The following is a 16396-nucleotide window of genomic DNA, read 5'->3' as shown; positions in this document are numbered from 1 at the left end:
AAGGACAAAATGTCCTGAAGCCTCAGAGAAGCTGATACCTTAAGAAGAATTCCTGGAAATTATATTTCACTGCTAAGTGAGTAATCTGTCAGATCCTTATTTAAAATGCGTGTGTTTATCCACAGTATATCCCTGCTGGTAGGATAGTTTCTAATTAGATAATAAAACAAACCTTCCATGCTTCATCAAGGTAATGAAATAGATTTCTCTACCAACAATTGGCACAGTATCATTCAGAGAGTGTTTTAATTGTATTGTCAAATGGTACCTAAGCCACAGTCTTCATAATCAAATATTTCTACTTTAACTATAAGCATAATGGAACACAGAGGAACCAAATATCTTACTCTGAAAATCATTAAGCCTCTTCAAGCCCTGCTAAAGCAATCAGGTTATCCAAAGTTTGTTTCCATTATAGACCATTTCCTCCCTCAAAAAATGGCTCTATGTTTGCATATAATTGGTGTGATGCATAAATTTTATTTGATTTATTAAAGCACTAAGGACTGGTATGTCTTTCTAAAAGCTTTTGTGTATAATAGCTTTTAACTGAGTTCATGGACAAGAATCAGGCATGGGTTTGCAAGTAATGCATTTACTGGGCACATAATGGATTCTAATAAATGAGTGCTTCATTTTTCATCTCAGTCTTTCTCTCCTTTTCTTTTTTTCTTTTCTAGGACAGAAGGGTATAGAAAAGTCCCCTACCATTACTATGAACAAGGAAGAGATGAATGTGATGAATATTTTCTCCATGAACATGCCCCATATGGGGGGCATAGGTTTATCACTGAAAAGAAAGTGTTTGCTAAATGGGCCAAGAAACACAGGATAATATTTACACACCCAAACTGGACAGTGTCTTGATGTTGGCTTTTATGACCTTGCCACACCACTTGACATGATCATGATGCTGAGATTGTGATGCTAATGATGCTGATGCTGATGATGGTGATGATAAAGACAACAATGATGATCAAGTTTCTGTACATTCTCAGATATGGATGGTGATTCTACCTGTAATTTGAACTTGGGATTTTGTGGAGGCTGGTTGTGCTCATTATGTTCTTTCTGAAGGTTCAACATTACATATTGCACTTTATAATTTAACTGGAATTGAAATGAAGGCCAGTAATATGACAATAGTGACCTAAGAAATTGGAAGATTATCCTTCAAGATAGCTGCCCAGGATTCTTGGACGGTGAATAACTTCCAAAATCGCTGGGATCTGACCTCATGAGGCAAAGTTACTGACTCTAGTCTCTTGAGCCTGAGCAGCTCCACCATCTTGAAGAATGGTTGATTGTCAAACACTGACCCAAGAAATGCTCTCTGGGTAAACTTGCCACAGTGACAGCTTGGCCTTGGGGCAGGGAAGGAATCTCTTTCTGACTTACCATCTTCCTACAGTACCTCCAACAGATAAAGCCTCAGGCCATTTCCTTATTAAGGAGGAAGATACCATGGACACCCTACCCATCAGGATTACTTGACTATCTCAAACTCTTCATTCAGAATGGGCCAACTAGCAAATCTTGATGAATTTCTACTCTCATCCCTCCATTCTTACTACCCCCCCCAATATAACTAAACACATTACTAGAATGATCTGTATTAATGTTTAGTTATTTTTGGTCAAGTCCTAAATATTTCAGAAAGATATTTAACATATAATATACCAACACTGTAATAACATATACTGTGAAAACATTCTTAAAACATAACCAAAAGGGTTTACTAACTCTACTACAACATCCAACAACACAAAATTTGATGCTTTTTAAAATCATGAAACAGGGAAAGCAAAGCATATTTTTTACATCAATTTGTATCCTACCATACTTCATAATATATATATTTGTATATTCAATTTTCTATTTTATAGGCCCAAGATGTGTCTCTCCACACATTACATTATCATTGCCAAGTGCCAACTGTTAGACATGGAGAGGAAATGATTTCTTGTATTTAATTTGACTGGAGCTTTTGTCTTCTTAGGGGTTTATTTTCCCCAGAGTGTATCAATTGCTATACCACAATAACACAATAATGATGACTTTGATGTCCAAAATGTTTTGTCATGTCTTTCACATATGCTGTCTCATGTGACACCCGTGACCACCCCATTGGGCTATTGCCTACACATTCTGACATATTAGCAGACGATCTATAATTTGTTAATTTCTCTAATATATTCCAGATTGCTCCCCTTGCTAATATTTGTATAGAATAGCATTTGTGTAGACTAGTAACCAATTGATTTCAGTGCCAAATAAATGTATTATATCAAGATTATGCAGAAAGTATCCCAAGGATGTTCTTGGCCATAGACTAGGACCCCTGTGAACAAAGGGTACTTTTGATTTTTTTCCCATGATTCCATTTAGGTGGGGAAAAGATGAGGTAAAGGGACAACAGGAAGGAATAGAAGCCAAGAAATAAAGTTTCTTGTCTCCGTCTTAAGATTATTTTGTTCTCCAGACACTCATTGCTTGTCAAATATTAGAGGGTTAAATTACTGAGAGAGGAGCTCAGAGACCAAAGACATCCTTACCAGTATTCAGAGGACAAAGCTGGGCTCAACTCACAGCCTGTTTCAGAAGCTGGAAGTGATGATACTTTTCACCTCAGGAGCTCTCTGTAGGTCTCTACCAGTGCTAAGTCCCACCATTAGCTATCCTTAAAATGGGTCCTCTTGTGCAAAATCCTCTTTCCTGTTCTCTTCTGCCATTTCAATACCTCAGTACTCACATCCAGAAAAATGACCAAGTGCCACTTTCATTGTTGAAACTGTTATTGTTGTTTTTCTTTTGCTGTTTCCTCATGTGATTTTCAGTTGTATATATGTTAGTTTTTGCAAGCTAATGATGGATAGAAATGCCCACTCAAAGAAAAATAAACAGATGAAAATGTCACGGTTGTAATACAGACTGTTTTTCCCCCCTGTTGTGATACAGAAGTTCCACTTTTAAATAAAAAGGAAACCTGGTTATCAGAGCATTTCAAGGAATGACATAATGTAGTTGATTTAGTTTTCTGGTAAACGGAAGGCCAAGCCTATTTGTTTTACTGAGAAACTTCAAAAAAAAAAAAAAAAATCCGTGTTCTCCTGCCTCACTGTGGTGCTCTGTGATGGAGACTTCTGCAAAGCCCTGTATCCCTCACTCTGTGATGGTAGATATGTGTAGAATAGGCAGGGTTTCCTTTGGAGGGGTAAGGGGGGCCTCCCCTTCCTTTTTTTTTCTTAAACCCCAGTTTTACACTTTTTATTGTTGTCTCTTATCTCCTTTTTCCACTAAGATTGGGAAACAAAAATCAGATCATTCTCATTGTGTAGGCCTAATTGAATGACTTCCAGTGCCATCATCATTTTGATAGAATTACATGACTTATTTTTCTTTGCGGTCTTAACATTCTCTGCTTCCATTTCCTGTTCTTCCTCTTTTTAAAATTATTTTATTATTCTTATTGTTATTTTATTTATTTCTACTTTTTGGCTATGCTCCATGACATGTGGGATCTTAGTTCCCTGACCAGGGATCAGACTTGCATCCCCTGCATTGGAAGCATAGAGTCTTAACTGCTGGGCTACCAGAAAAGTCCCATTTACCCTCAGCTTTCTACTGCTAGTGGAGATACAAAGTCTAATTTGTCCTATGTTGAGAAATTTTCCACCAAAGATTTACTGATAGAGAAGCGAATGGTAAAGGAGCAAAATTCAAGGAGAGAACTTTTTGTGCAAATTTTTGGTCCACATCACAGGTTCTAGTTAACTAAAAAGGGATTTTGCCCAGCACGTAAACATTGACAAATTTGACTGAATTCATTTATCAATGATATGTATGTACCCCAGAAGTTAATTAATATTTGTAAAAAATAAAAAATATTTCCATATCATCCAAGGCTCTAGGCAAATGGACTCTGGAAAATGGCCATGATTTTCTGAAATGAACATAAAAATGTGCAAACTAAAAATAATAAAGTAAATATTATTTTTAATTCTGCAGAATCCTTGATGAAAAGCAAGAAAATTTTAAAGAGGTTTTTAAAATTAATGTTTGAATCCTTTCTAGGTTAGTCTAGTGATAAGTAGTAGTTATTTATATTTTTATGGTAGTAATGTGAGTTAGAAACCTTTTAAAATATATAATTTTACATTGTTACCAAATCTATTAAAGAAAAAACAATTTGGAAGGATGTTTGTATATATGCACAGAGAGTCTCTGTGTATATATGTGTATTCATGTGTGTTTGTGTGTATACAAAGGTATACATGCAAACCTGTATTTCTCACTGATGTGTATGAATTACAGAAAATCTAGTTTAGACTTGATCTGAAATTTGTTGGGTTACAATTTGTATCTTGAAGAAAAAGAAGATCCAGATTAAATGTACTGATTGCTAAGAGTATGTAAAATACAATCAGCTGCTGGCCGAAAGAATAAAGCTAGAGAAGCTGCTAAATCCAGAATTGAGGACACAATTATATGCCACGGCAGTCACAAATCAGACCTGGAAGTACAGCAATCTGTATCACAGGCTCTGCCGATTGCAGCTCAGCTAAAGTCACATTGAAAAACATCGCATCAAGCTCCATTCACACTGACGTGAATGAACACTGGTCCCCTTATTCAAATAAGCCTGTCTTTACCATAAGCAAACTCGGATTTGCATGATTTTTATTATATGGCTAGAGAACTGTGACCATTGTGAAAAAGAGAAAATTATATAAGGAGATTGCTCCTTGAGGATTTGGAATGAATCAGCTCACGTGGGAGCAAGAGTCTGAACTGGGGACCTCACTGACCTTTCCAGAAGTATAAAGCCACTAGAAGAGAATCACTCATTACTTCCTTAGGAAAATAAAACACTAAAGTACTTCACCTGGTGGTGTTAATTGGACACCTGTATAATTAATATTATAAGATCAGTTTAATTTCGATAAGCAAGAAAATATAATCAGATGACTCACTTAAAAAAAAAAGTAGTGTTTAATGTGGCATGTCAAATGCAAAGAACAAACTCTGTTGTCCAGTGTCAGTTGTTTGCATGTCTTAGCACAATAAATAATTTATAGTCCCAGGGCCAAGAGGGGAAAATGCTTTTTCCTTGACTGCAGTTTTAAAAGGCAAGACCTCATCATTTTCATAGTATACATAGATCCCAAGACTGAAGGAGCCAGTGCCAGCCTTTGTGCATTGACTGGACTTGTAAAACTGAAAGGAGCTTTAGAGACCAAACCATCCAACTCCTGCATATTGGATTTGAGGAAATTGACTGGTGGAGGTGAAACGACTTGTCAGTGGCTATAAACCAGACTAATAGCAGTACTGAGACTTAATCTCATGTCTCTTTTTTTAGTACTTTCTGCATTACGTTGTTTGTTTTAGCACAGAATAGTAGCTGGAAAATGCATACTGACTTATTGGAAGACCATTCCTGGAAGCCAAGGACTCCAATTAATGTTGATTCTAGTCATGATCAAAATAATTCTTCCACTGTACTATAGAAATGTTTTGTATAATTGAAGTAATAGCTCAGTAATTGTTGATACTCTCTGTTATCTATACGGGCTTCCCTAGTGGCTCAGATGGTAAAGAATTTGCCTGCAATACAGGAGCCAGGTTCTATCCTTGGTCAGAAGATCCTATGGAGAAGGGAATGGCTATCTATTCCAGTATTCTTGCCTGGAAAATCCCATGGACAGAGAAGTCTGGTCCATGGGATCACAAGGAGTTGGACACAACTGAGCAACTAACATTTTCTATCACTGATGTTTGTTGGTAACTCGGCCATGTCCTATTGTCATAAAATTCGAGGATTAAAGAATGGATGAATAAAAGTCAGTGTCATCTTTTGTTATTGAGGATGATGAAGTCATTGATACTCTTAAGGGCTGTTGAATACAGAGGTTACCTGGTATAACTGGCAGGTCCTATTGTTTAATTGTCCCCAGAGCCTCATCCTGGCAGCAATTCAGCTGCCTGGGTTAATGAAATAAGACATCTGCAATGGCAGGTGAAATGTTGACCTTTGGTTTCACACTCATCTCTGTACTACACATGATCTTTGAGTCTATGTACTCTGGATGATAAATCAAATGCCCCACAAGACTCAATTGCCATGAAGATTGAAAGGTTTGTTGTTTTTTTTTACAGCCCATTCATGTGATATTGTTAGAAGAGGAGAATTTTGAAATATATGCACCAGGCTCTGAAATGGCTCAGAGATAGCATATTGTCCTATTGCTTATTTTTGCTGAATCTTAGAGAATTCACTAGAGTAAAACTCCATGTAAATTGCTAAGGCATCAAATCAGAACTGTCCTTGGGCATTGTAACACTGCAGAATATATCATTTATTTTGGTTGTTCTCTACCTTTTTTTTTTTCTTTTCAGAATAGGCACAATTTGTTTGTGGAGTAAAAAGCTCCTCTTTTACCATGGACAGGTTTCCTTTTGTTCCTGCCTTGGAGACTTCAGAAAAGTAGAAGCTCACTTTCATAAAAGTGAAGAACATCTTGACAAATAAATAGCCAATATTTGCCTACCTAGTGAGCAGTTTCTTCTAAGAAACTCCAAAGGGACCAAAAGCAGGGCATTTCATGGTTTCTTGTTATCTAACCTACAAAGCAATCACTTCCCTGTGTTTAACTTTGTTGTCATTGTTACTGAGTAAATACCCATTTCTATTACATATAGTATATTTTATGCTTCACTCATTTTTCTGAGTTCACACAATTTTTGCTGTAGTCTTTCATTCACTTTAAAAACCTGTAATCTTCATCTATTTATAGAAGAAACTGTAAATGCACAGTTGTGCATTTGGTGAGGTTTTAGTTTCCCCTGACATCATATTGCTTTATTTATAAGCATCATGCCTTAGAATAAAGCTTACTAAGTGGCAGAAGACTACTGGTATATTTCAGTTTGGTTTACTTTTATGACAAGACAAATGAGGAGAGGTGAACAAAGCCAGAGAATATATGTCATTAAAGGTGGGGTGGGGGGAGTTGAGTGGCAGTTGGGGAGAGAGATTAAATATCCAAGGCAGAAAGACTTCTGGGATACTACTGTAGACAATGGCAAGAGAAGATGTTGGTCAGTCTCCAAAATTTGCTTTGTCAACATTAACTATCTGATGCTGAGGTATATTGCTTATGTTGCTATGTTAGACCTGTTAGCAAAGTTGAGTTAGTACACAAGCTGCTTAAAATAGAGAAGGCTGCATTCTCTCTTCCCTCTCTCTTTCATTACTTACTTCTTTTCCTTTCATTTCTTCCATTCTCCTTATTCCTTATTTCCTTATTCCTTCCATTCTCATTATTTCCTTTCTAGAAAACTCAGCAGTCTTGAAGTTGAGTATCATATATGGATAGTTTCTCATTTTACAAATTAGCTTAGAGTAATCTAGCAAACCTATGTAGCGGTCCCCAACCTTTCTGGCACCAGGGACCAGCTTTATGGAAGATAATTTTTCTGCATACTAGGGAGGAGGGATGGTTTCAGGATGATTCAAGTGCATTACATTTATTATACACTTTATTTCTTTTAGTTTTACATCAGCTCCACCATAGATCATCAGTCATTAGATCCCAGAGGTTGAGAATACCTGCTATGAGAGACCCGTACTTGAATATGATCTTAAAATGAGAATCTTTCAGGGAAAAAAGTAATAATAACCTATGTTTATATGTCAGGTTTATTAAAAGGCGGTCATATTGCATTCCATGACCTCAAATACTAAGAGGTATATAATGTTACTATGATCATTTCACATATAAGTTCAGTTCAGTCACTCAGTTGTCTCCAACTTTTGTGACCTCATGAACTGCAACACGCCAGGCTTCCCTATCCATCACCAACTCTCAGAGCTTGCTCAAACTCATGTCCATCAAGTTGGTGATAGCATCCAACCATCTCATCCTCTGTCGTCCTCTTCCTGCCTTCAATCTTTCCCAGCATCAGGGTCTTTCCAATGAGTCAGTTCTTTGCATCAGGTGGCGCAAGTGTTGGAGTTTCAGCTTCAGCATCAGTCCTTCCAATGAATATTCAGGGCTGATTTCCTTTAGGATGAACTGGTTTGATATCCTTGCAGTCCAAAGGACTCTCAAGAATCTTCTCTAACACTACAGTTCAAAACTATCAATTCTTCAGCACTCAGCTTTCTTTATAGTCCAACTCGCACATCCATACATGACTACTGGAAAAACCATAGCCTTGACTAGATGGACCTTTGTTGGCAAATTAATGCCTCTGCTTTTTAATATGCTGTCTAGGTTGGTCAGAGCTTTTCTTCCAAGGAGCAAGTGTCTTTTAATTTCATGGCTTCAGTCACCATCTGCAGTGATTTTCAAGCCCCCCAAAATGAAGTCTTTCACTGTTTCCATTGTTTCCCCATCTATTTACCAAGAAGTGATGGGACCAGATGCCATGACCTTAGTATTCTGAATGTTGAGTTTTAAGCCAACTTCTTCACTCTCCTCTTTCACTTTCATCAAGAGTTTCTTTATTCTTTGCTTTCTGCCATAAGGAAGATGTCATCTGCATATCCGAGGTTATTGATATTTCTCCTGGCAATCTTGATTCCAGCTTGTGCTTCATCCAGCCTGGCATTTTGCATGATGTACTCTGCATATAAGTTAAATAATCAGGGTGACAATATACAGCCTTGCTGTACTCCTTTCCCGATTTGGAGCCAGTCTGTTGTTCCATGTCCAGTTCTAACTGTTGCTTCTTCACCTGCATACAGATTTCTCAAGAGGCAGGTCAGGTGGTCTGCTATTGCCCTCTCTTTAAGAATTTTCCACAGTTTGTTGTGATTCACACAGTCAAAGGCTTTGGTGTAGTCAATAAAGCAGAAGTAGATGTTTTTCTGGAACTCTCTTGCTTTTTCGATGATCCAGTGGATGTTGGCAATTTGATCTCTGGTTCCTCTGCCTTTTCTAAATCCGGCTTGAACCTCTGTAAGTTCACGGTTCATGTAGTGTTGAAGCCTGGCTTGGAGAATTTTGAGCATTACTTTGCTAGCATGTGAGGTGTGTGCAATTGTGCAGTAGTTTGAGCATTCTTTGGCATTGCCTTTCTTTGGGACTGGAATGAAAACTGACCTTCTCCAGTCTTGTGGCCACTGCTGAGTTTTTCAGATTTGCTGGCATATTGAGTGCAACAGCACTTTCACAGCATCATCTTTCAGGATTGGAATAGCTCAACCGGAATTCCATCACCTCCACTATCTTTGTTCTTAGCGATGCTTCCTCAGGGCCACTTGACTTCGCATTCCAGGATGTTGGCTCTAGGTGAGTGGTCACACCATCGTGATTATCTGGGTCATAAAGATCTTTTTTGTATAGTTCTTTTGTGTATCCTTGCCACCTTTTCTTAATATCTCCTGCTTCTGTTAGGTCCATACCATTTCTGTCCTTTATCGTGCCCATCTTTTCATGAAATGTTCCCTTGGTATTTCTAATTTTCTTGAAGAGCTCTCTAGTCTTTCCCATTCTATTGTTGTCCTCTATTTCTTTGCATTGATCACTGAGGAAGGCTTTCTTATCTCTCCTTGCTATTCTTTAGAACTCTGAATTCAAATGGGTATGTCTTCCCTTTTCTCCTTTGCCTTTTGCTTCTCTCTTTTCTTTTCTCAGCTATTTGTAAGGCCTCCTCAGACAACCATTTTGCCTTTTTGCATTTTTTTTCTTGGGGATGGTCTCGATCACTGCCTCCTGTACAGTGTCAGGAACCACCATTCATAGTGCTTCAGGCATTCTGTCTATCACATCTAGTCCCTTAAATCCATTTGTCACTTCCACTGTATAATAATAAGGGATTTGATTTAGGTCATATCTGAATGGTCTAGTGGTTTTCCCCACTTTCTTCAATCTAAGGCTGAATTTGGTAATAAGGAGTTCATGATCTGAGCCACAGTCAGCTCCTAGTCTTGTTTTTGCTTATTGTATAGAGCTTCTCCATCTTCAGCTGCAAATAATATAATCAATCTGATTTTGGTATTGACCATCTGGTGATGTCCATGTGTAGAGTCTTCTCTTGTGTTTTTGGAAGAGGGTGTTTGCTATGACCAGTGTGTTCTCTTGGCAAAACTCTGTTAGCCTTTGCCCTGCTTCATTTTGTACTCCAAGGCCAAACTTGCCTGTTATTCCAGGTATCTCTTGATTCCTACTTTTGCATTCCAGTCCCCTATAATGAAAAAGACATCTTTTTTGGTTGTTAGCTCTACAAGGTCTTGTAGGTCTTCACAGAACCTTTCAACTTCAGCTCATTCAGCATTATTGGCTCGGGCATAGACTTGGATTACTGTGACATTGAATGGTTTGCCTTGGAAACAAACAGAGATCATTTTGTCATTTTTGAGATTGCATCCAAGAACTGAATTTCAGACTCTTTTGTTGACTATGAGGGCTACTCCATTTCTTCTAAGAGATTCTTGCCCACAGTAGTAGATAAAATGGTTATCGAGTCAAATTCTCCCATTCCAGTCCATTTTAGTTTACTGATTCCTAAAATGTCGATGTTCACTCTTGCCATCTCCTGTTTGACCACTTCCAATTTACCTTGATTCATGGACCTAACAGTCCAGGTTCATATGCAATATTGTTTTTTACAGCATCGGGCTTTACTTCCATCATCAGTCACATCCACAACTGGGCGTTGTTTTTGCTTTCAATCCGTCTCTTCATTCTTTGTGGAGTTATTTCTCCACTCTTCTCCAGTAGCATATTGGGCACCTACTGACCTGGGGATTTCATCTTTCAGTGTCATGTTTTTTTGCCTTTTCATACTGTTTATGGAGTTCTCAAGGCAAGAATACTGAAGTGGTATGCCATTCCCTTCTCCAGTGGACCACATTCTGTCAGACCTCTCCACCATGACCCATCCATCGTGGGTGGCCCTACATGGCATGGCTCATAGTTTCATTGAGTTAGACAAGGCTGTGGTCCATGTGATAATTTAATTAGTTTTTTGTGACTGTGGTTTTCATTCTGTCTGCCCTCTGATGGATAAGGTTAAGAAGCTTATGGAAGCTTCCTGATGGGAGAGACTGTGGGGGAAGCTGGTTTTTGTTCTGATGGGTGGGGCTGTTCTCAGTAAAGCTTTAATTTAATTTCACATATGAGAAAATTGAATAACAGATAAGTAACATATCCATGGTTGCCTTGCTAGAAATGGAATGAGATTTTGAACCTGGGCACTTTGACCCAGGATCAGTACCTAGCTGGGGCAGGCTAATCAGTTTAGTTCAGTTGCTTATTTGTGTCCGACTCTTTGCGACCCCATGGACTGCAGCACACAAGGCTTACCTATCCATCACCACCTCTCAGAGCTTACTCAAACTCATGTCCATAGAATTGGTGATGCCATCCAACCATCTCATCCTCTGTCGTCCCCTTCTCCTCCCACCTTGTGGAGGCGAGTTGGGGTAGGCTAATAGATATAACCAAAACCCCCTAAATTTCAGTGACAATAAAATGTTTTTTTCTCTCTAAAATATGAGTCCCCTATAGATGATCTTCTGTAACCAGCTTGTCTCCAAGGATTACTCAGAGAGAGACACAGGCTCCTTCCATCATATGGCTATGCCCTTCACTGCATACTTAGAGACCTCCGTGTGGGCCTGCTAATGGGGAAAGCATGGGGAACTTGTTTTACTGGCAAGTCCAGAAGTGGTGTACATAATTTCATCCACATTATACTGGCCAGACTCAATCACATGACCTGGTAAGTTGTTTAACTGTGTGCTCAAGGGGAAAACAAAAAGGACATTCAGCAGTCTCTACCATAATATTCATAGACATGTTGATACGTAGCCTTTAAAAAAATCACTCTGCACTGCCATAATATTCATAGACATGTTGATATACAGCCTTTAAAAAAATCACTCAGTTTTGTGCAGATATATAGATGACCCGTTTATGTTGACAAACCTTATCAGGAACACTTAAGAAAAAAATTTCTTTACATGGGTGTCAGTACCCACACCTTGGACAAAATAAACTAGGGAGCAAAATGTTGTTTTAGATTCTATTATGCCGCAAGAGAATATGATTTCCTTTTCTAGAGGAAGTGAAAAGAGAAACTAGTAAGTAAGGAACATGTCTAAGTAACTTTACCAACAGTAGAAGAGATGTGACTTTTAATGTCTTAATGATCTGTGGTTAAAATAATAGGGATTGATCCTTGCCTTTGATCATCGCATCTTCTGGGCACCTATTTCCTTTGCAAAGATTAGCCTCTCTCTTTTCAATTTTCCTTTGGTCTTCAGATCTATTCAGTGCTGCAATGATATTTTAAATTTTTTTAAAAAACGAAACTGCTGGTTCTAATATTTTAAAACGACAAATATCTCTCTCATATCTTCCTCCCATTCTCTGTTCACATTGGCATGTGAACTTGTTCAAGGGAAAAGGTCCAAATATGCCATAAAAGGGTTGTCCATCACCAAAATGGCACAGATATATTCTCATGGGGAGAAGCCCTTCGAACTGTCTCTTCAACTCCCAGTATTTCTATTCCCTTCCCAGTACTTTCTATCCTTTGATGTTACTTTCTGTAAGCCACATAGAAGCCTTTTTCTCCTAATACCGACTGCATTTCACATTCTAAAATTCTTTCTCATTTAATGGGAAACTGTTTGCTGTCTTGAGAAAAAATACTTTGCAAGTTAGCATATAGATTTTCCTGGTTTGTCTATCAAGGCAGATTAGTTGAGGCTCTAAAAACAAAATAATTAGAGAAGATAATCTGCCAGTGTTTACCTTCTTCTAGGTCAATGTGAAATTCCTTTTCAGGACAAGAAACTATAGCACCTAGTTGGTAAATGACAAAAGTTTGAATTTCTAACAGCTGTAACTGGTGATAAGAATACCTTAAATTGCTTGACAAGAATAAAATAAGATTCTCACTTACCCTAATCCTATGGCGAAAATTCTTGAATAACACAAGTATACTGTACACCAGTAGCATCTTATACCATGCGCTGTTTAGAGTTCTTGCACCTAACATTGGTAAAACTTTTCAAGTATGCTGTTTTCTATGCTTATGAAATCACTGTAACCTCTCCAAATTATTTTCCTCCAAATTCCTGAATTTCCCCCAAAGTATAACACCTGCAATGAAATAAACTCCGAATGGTCTTCCATCTTTGGTGGCAGTTTTGCCTCAAATTAAAATGACTTGTCCAACATATCTTTTGGTGATAATGATTATAATAGGTCTCATCTCTAGTTAAAAAGGGCATATACTATGCTACAGTCTTTGATGGATAAAAGGGTGTTAACATTGGATGAGGACATTAATACCATGCAAATGCATCTGTGGATCATGCAGAGGTGTGGGTGACTCTTCAATATGGGACAATAGAAGAAACAACAACAACAAAATATATATATATATATTTAACAGTCCAAAGTATGGTTCAATGAAACCAAATGACATTTGACAAGAACAAATGTTAAACCAGGCACTTAAGTTCAAAAGAGACAGGAGCATGACTTAACAATAGTATTTATAAAAAATATTTAGAGGTTTTAGAACAATCTAAGATATAGCAATTTTAAAAGGTCATTAAGACCCATGCTAAGAGAGTCTAAGAACAAGTAGCACGATTCAGGGTTAATCAGACCACTTCTGAAATAGCTTTAAAACTCATTTTTACTTGATTTCTAATTGGACAAGTAGTAAATTTCCACTGTCAAAAACATTGAAAAGACAGAAAAGTATGATACTCATTATCACACTGCTTGGTATTTCTCTGGTACTTTTCTATAGATACTAGATAAATTACATAAATATAAAATGTGCTATTTTATAGCCTGCTTTGCTCCTTAATAAGAAATCACAAACATTTTCCCAATGTCACTAAATTATCCTACAACATTTTCACTTGCTACATTTTGCCATAATCTATTTAACCATTCCTCTATTGTCATTTTTTTCTATTTGATAAATAAGTTTGTTTTTGAATTTTTGAACACTCCTCTGATTTTTTTCTTTTATTGTTCCAGCATACAGTGGTGTCTGCTTCCCTGCATCCTTGTCAAAAATTGGTATTTTTTTCATCTTTGCCAATTTTACCCACGCCAAAAAGGGTGACTAGCTTTAATTAGCATTTAATTGATTATCATGGAAGGTAAATATTTTTGCACATTTTTGACACTTTATGTTTTTTTCTTTCGTGAATTAACCCTTCCAATATTTTGTCTATTTTTCTATCATAGTGAGAGTCACAACACTGAAGATACAGACAAGAATCCATTCAAAAGAGATAGAACCAGGATCACTTGGGAACTGGAAGTCATATCATAACAGGAATTGAAAACATTTATCTGGATTGATAGAATGTTTAAAGGAGAACTAAATTCAAACATTTTTAAAGTATTAATGGAGGTGCAAAATTAGCGTTAAATTCTGTGACTCCATTGGACAGAACTAGAGCCAATGAATGAAATTTCAGATTATATCTCAGGAGAACATTCAGAAGAGTCCAGAAGTGTGGATTTTTAGAATGAGTGGATTTGTGTGACATCTTTTCAGATAGATCAGACCATCCCCTTGTTCAGTGTTTCATGTAATTAGAAATTTGGACTTACTGACCCTACCCAGACTCTCTTCAAAGCCCACATTCTGTGAGATAGGATGCAACTCCAAGTGGGAAGTTTTCACACTGAAGCTGTGAAAAAGTTAGCCTAAAGTGGCTGTATTTTGGGAGGCCCTTGCTTTACCAGCTCTGTATTCAGAAGACATCTTTTAAAACAAGTTATTTCTGATGATGGCAAACGTCACCAAATTCATGTTCAGAGTTGGTTCTTGAATTCTGAGGATACATTCAATTGCTGCTAGGTGTACACACACAACTTCCCTGATGGTCCACTTGTTAAGACTCTGAGGTGCTTCCACTGCAGGGGACACAAGTTTGATCCCTGGCCTGGGAACTAAGGTCCCACATGCCACATGGCATAGCCTCTTCACCAAAAAAGTTTTAAAAAAATCCGCTTTTTGGGCTTCTCTGGTGGCTCAGACTGTAAAGAATCTGCCTGCATGTGGGAGACCTGGGTTCGACCCCTGGTTTAGGAAGATCCCCTGGAGAAGGGAATGGCATCTCACGCCAGTATTCTGACCTGGAGAATTTGATGCATAGGGGAGCCTGGTGGGCTACAGTCCGTGGGGTTGCAAAGAGTGGGACACAACTGAGTGAATTTCACTCTCTTTACTCACACACACCCTAACAGACACACCCTACATCACCACCACCCCCAGCTTTACAACTGCCTAACATTCTTGTAACACTTCACAAGGAGCCATAATTTCCTTTGCTTCCCAGTGGGGGAAGTTTGTTCACATTTCATATATCCACATTTTTATAAACTTGCTATTGTGCTATGTCTTTGAAATGTAATGACTCAAGAAAATTACATTTAGTATCACAGCATTCCTCATGTTGGTAATTTATTATAATGGATATCACTGTAGATTTAGGAGTCATTTATATTGTCCACCTTTTCCTATTACTGCTAGATTAAATAAATTCTTCATATTGAATTTAGTTACATTTTTCAGTTTTCTAATCTGTACCACTCACTTTCAGTATATTTATAGTCCTTTTGTCTGATTTTGTAGTTTCAAAATGATGCCTTGGCTACATAGAAAACCCTAAAGACTCTACTAGAAAATTACTAGAGTTAATCAATGAATATAGTAAAGTTGCAGGATATAAAATTAACACACAGAAATCCCTTGCATTCCTATACTCCAATATTGAGAAAACAGAAAGAGAAATTAAGGAAACAATACCATTCACCATTGCAACAAAAAGAATAAAATACTTAGGAATATATCTACCTAAAGAAACAAAAGACTTATATATAGAAAACTATAAAACACTGATGAAAGAAATCAAAGAGGACACAAACAGATGGAGAAATATACCGTGTTCATGGATTGGAAGAATTAATATAGTGAAAATGAGTATACTACCCAAAGCAATCTATAGATTCAATGCAATCCCTATCAAGTTACCAATGGTATTTTTCACAGAACTAGAACAAATCATCTCACAATTTGTATGGAAATATAAGAAACCTCGAATAGCCAAAGCAATCATGAGGAAGAAAAATGGAACTGGAGGAATCAACCTGCCTGACTTCAGGCTCTACTACAAAGCCACAGTCATCAAGACAGTATGGTACTGGCACAAAGATAAAAATATAGACCAATGGTACAAAATAGAAAGCCCAGAGATAAACCCACACACCTATGGACACCTTATCTTTGACAAAGGAGGCAAGAATATACAATGGAGAAAAGACAATCTCTTTAACAAGTGGTGCTGGGAAAACTGGTCAACCACTTGTAAAAGAATGAAACTAGAACACTTCCTAACACC

General features: G+C 37.5%; 1 protein-coding gene across 2 annotated transcripts in view; it reads left to right on the top strand.

The window, feature by feature from the left end:
* ST6GALNAC3 (ST6 N-acetylgalactosaminide alpha-2,6-sialyltransferase 3) overlaps window positions 1-2999 on the top strand; it is a 630739-nt gene extending 627740 nt beyond the window's left edge. For both annotated transcript variants that reach the window (XM_081490156.1, XM_081490157.1), the window contains one exon: window positions 681-2999. In XM_081490156.1, the coding sequence (XP_081346282.1) occupies window positions 681-867 (187 nt within the window). In that variant the 3' untranslated portion in view covers window positions 868-2999. The remainder of the gene's footprint in view (window positions 1-680) is intronic.
* The last annotated feature ends 13397 nt before the right edge of the window (window positions 3000-16396 follow it).

The sequence above is a fragment of the Giraffa tippelskirchi genome, chromosome 5 (assembly GCF_054371585.1).
Source record: "Giraffa tippelskirchi isolate mGirTip1 chromosome 5, T2T-mGirTip1v1.2.pri, whole genome shotgun sequence".
NCBI classification, from domain to species: Eukaryota; Metazoa; Chordata; class Mammalia; order Artiodactyla; family Giraffidae; genus Giraffa; species Giraffa tippelskirchi.
The sequence above is the reverse complement of the archived record's forward strand: the minus strand, read 5'-3'. Positions and strand labels throughout refer to the sequence as shown.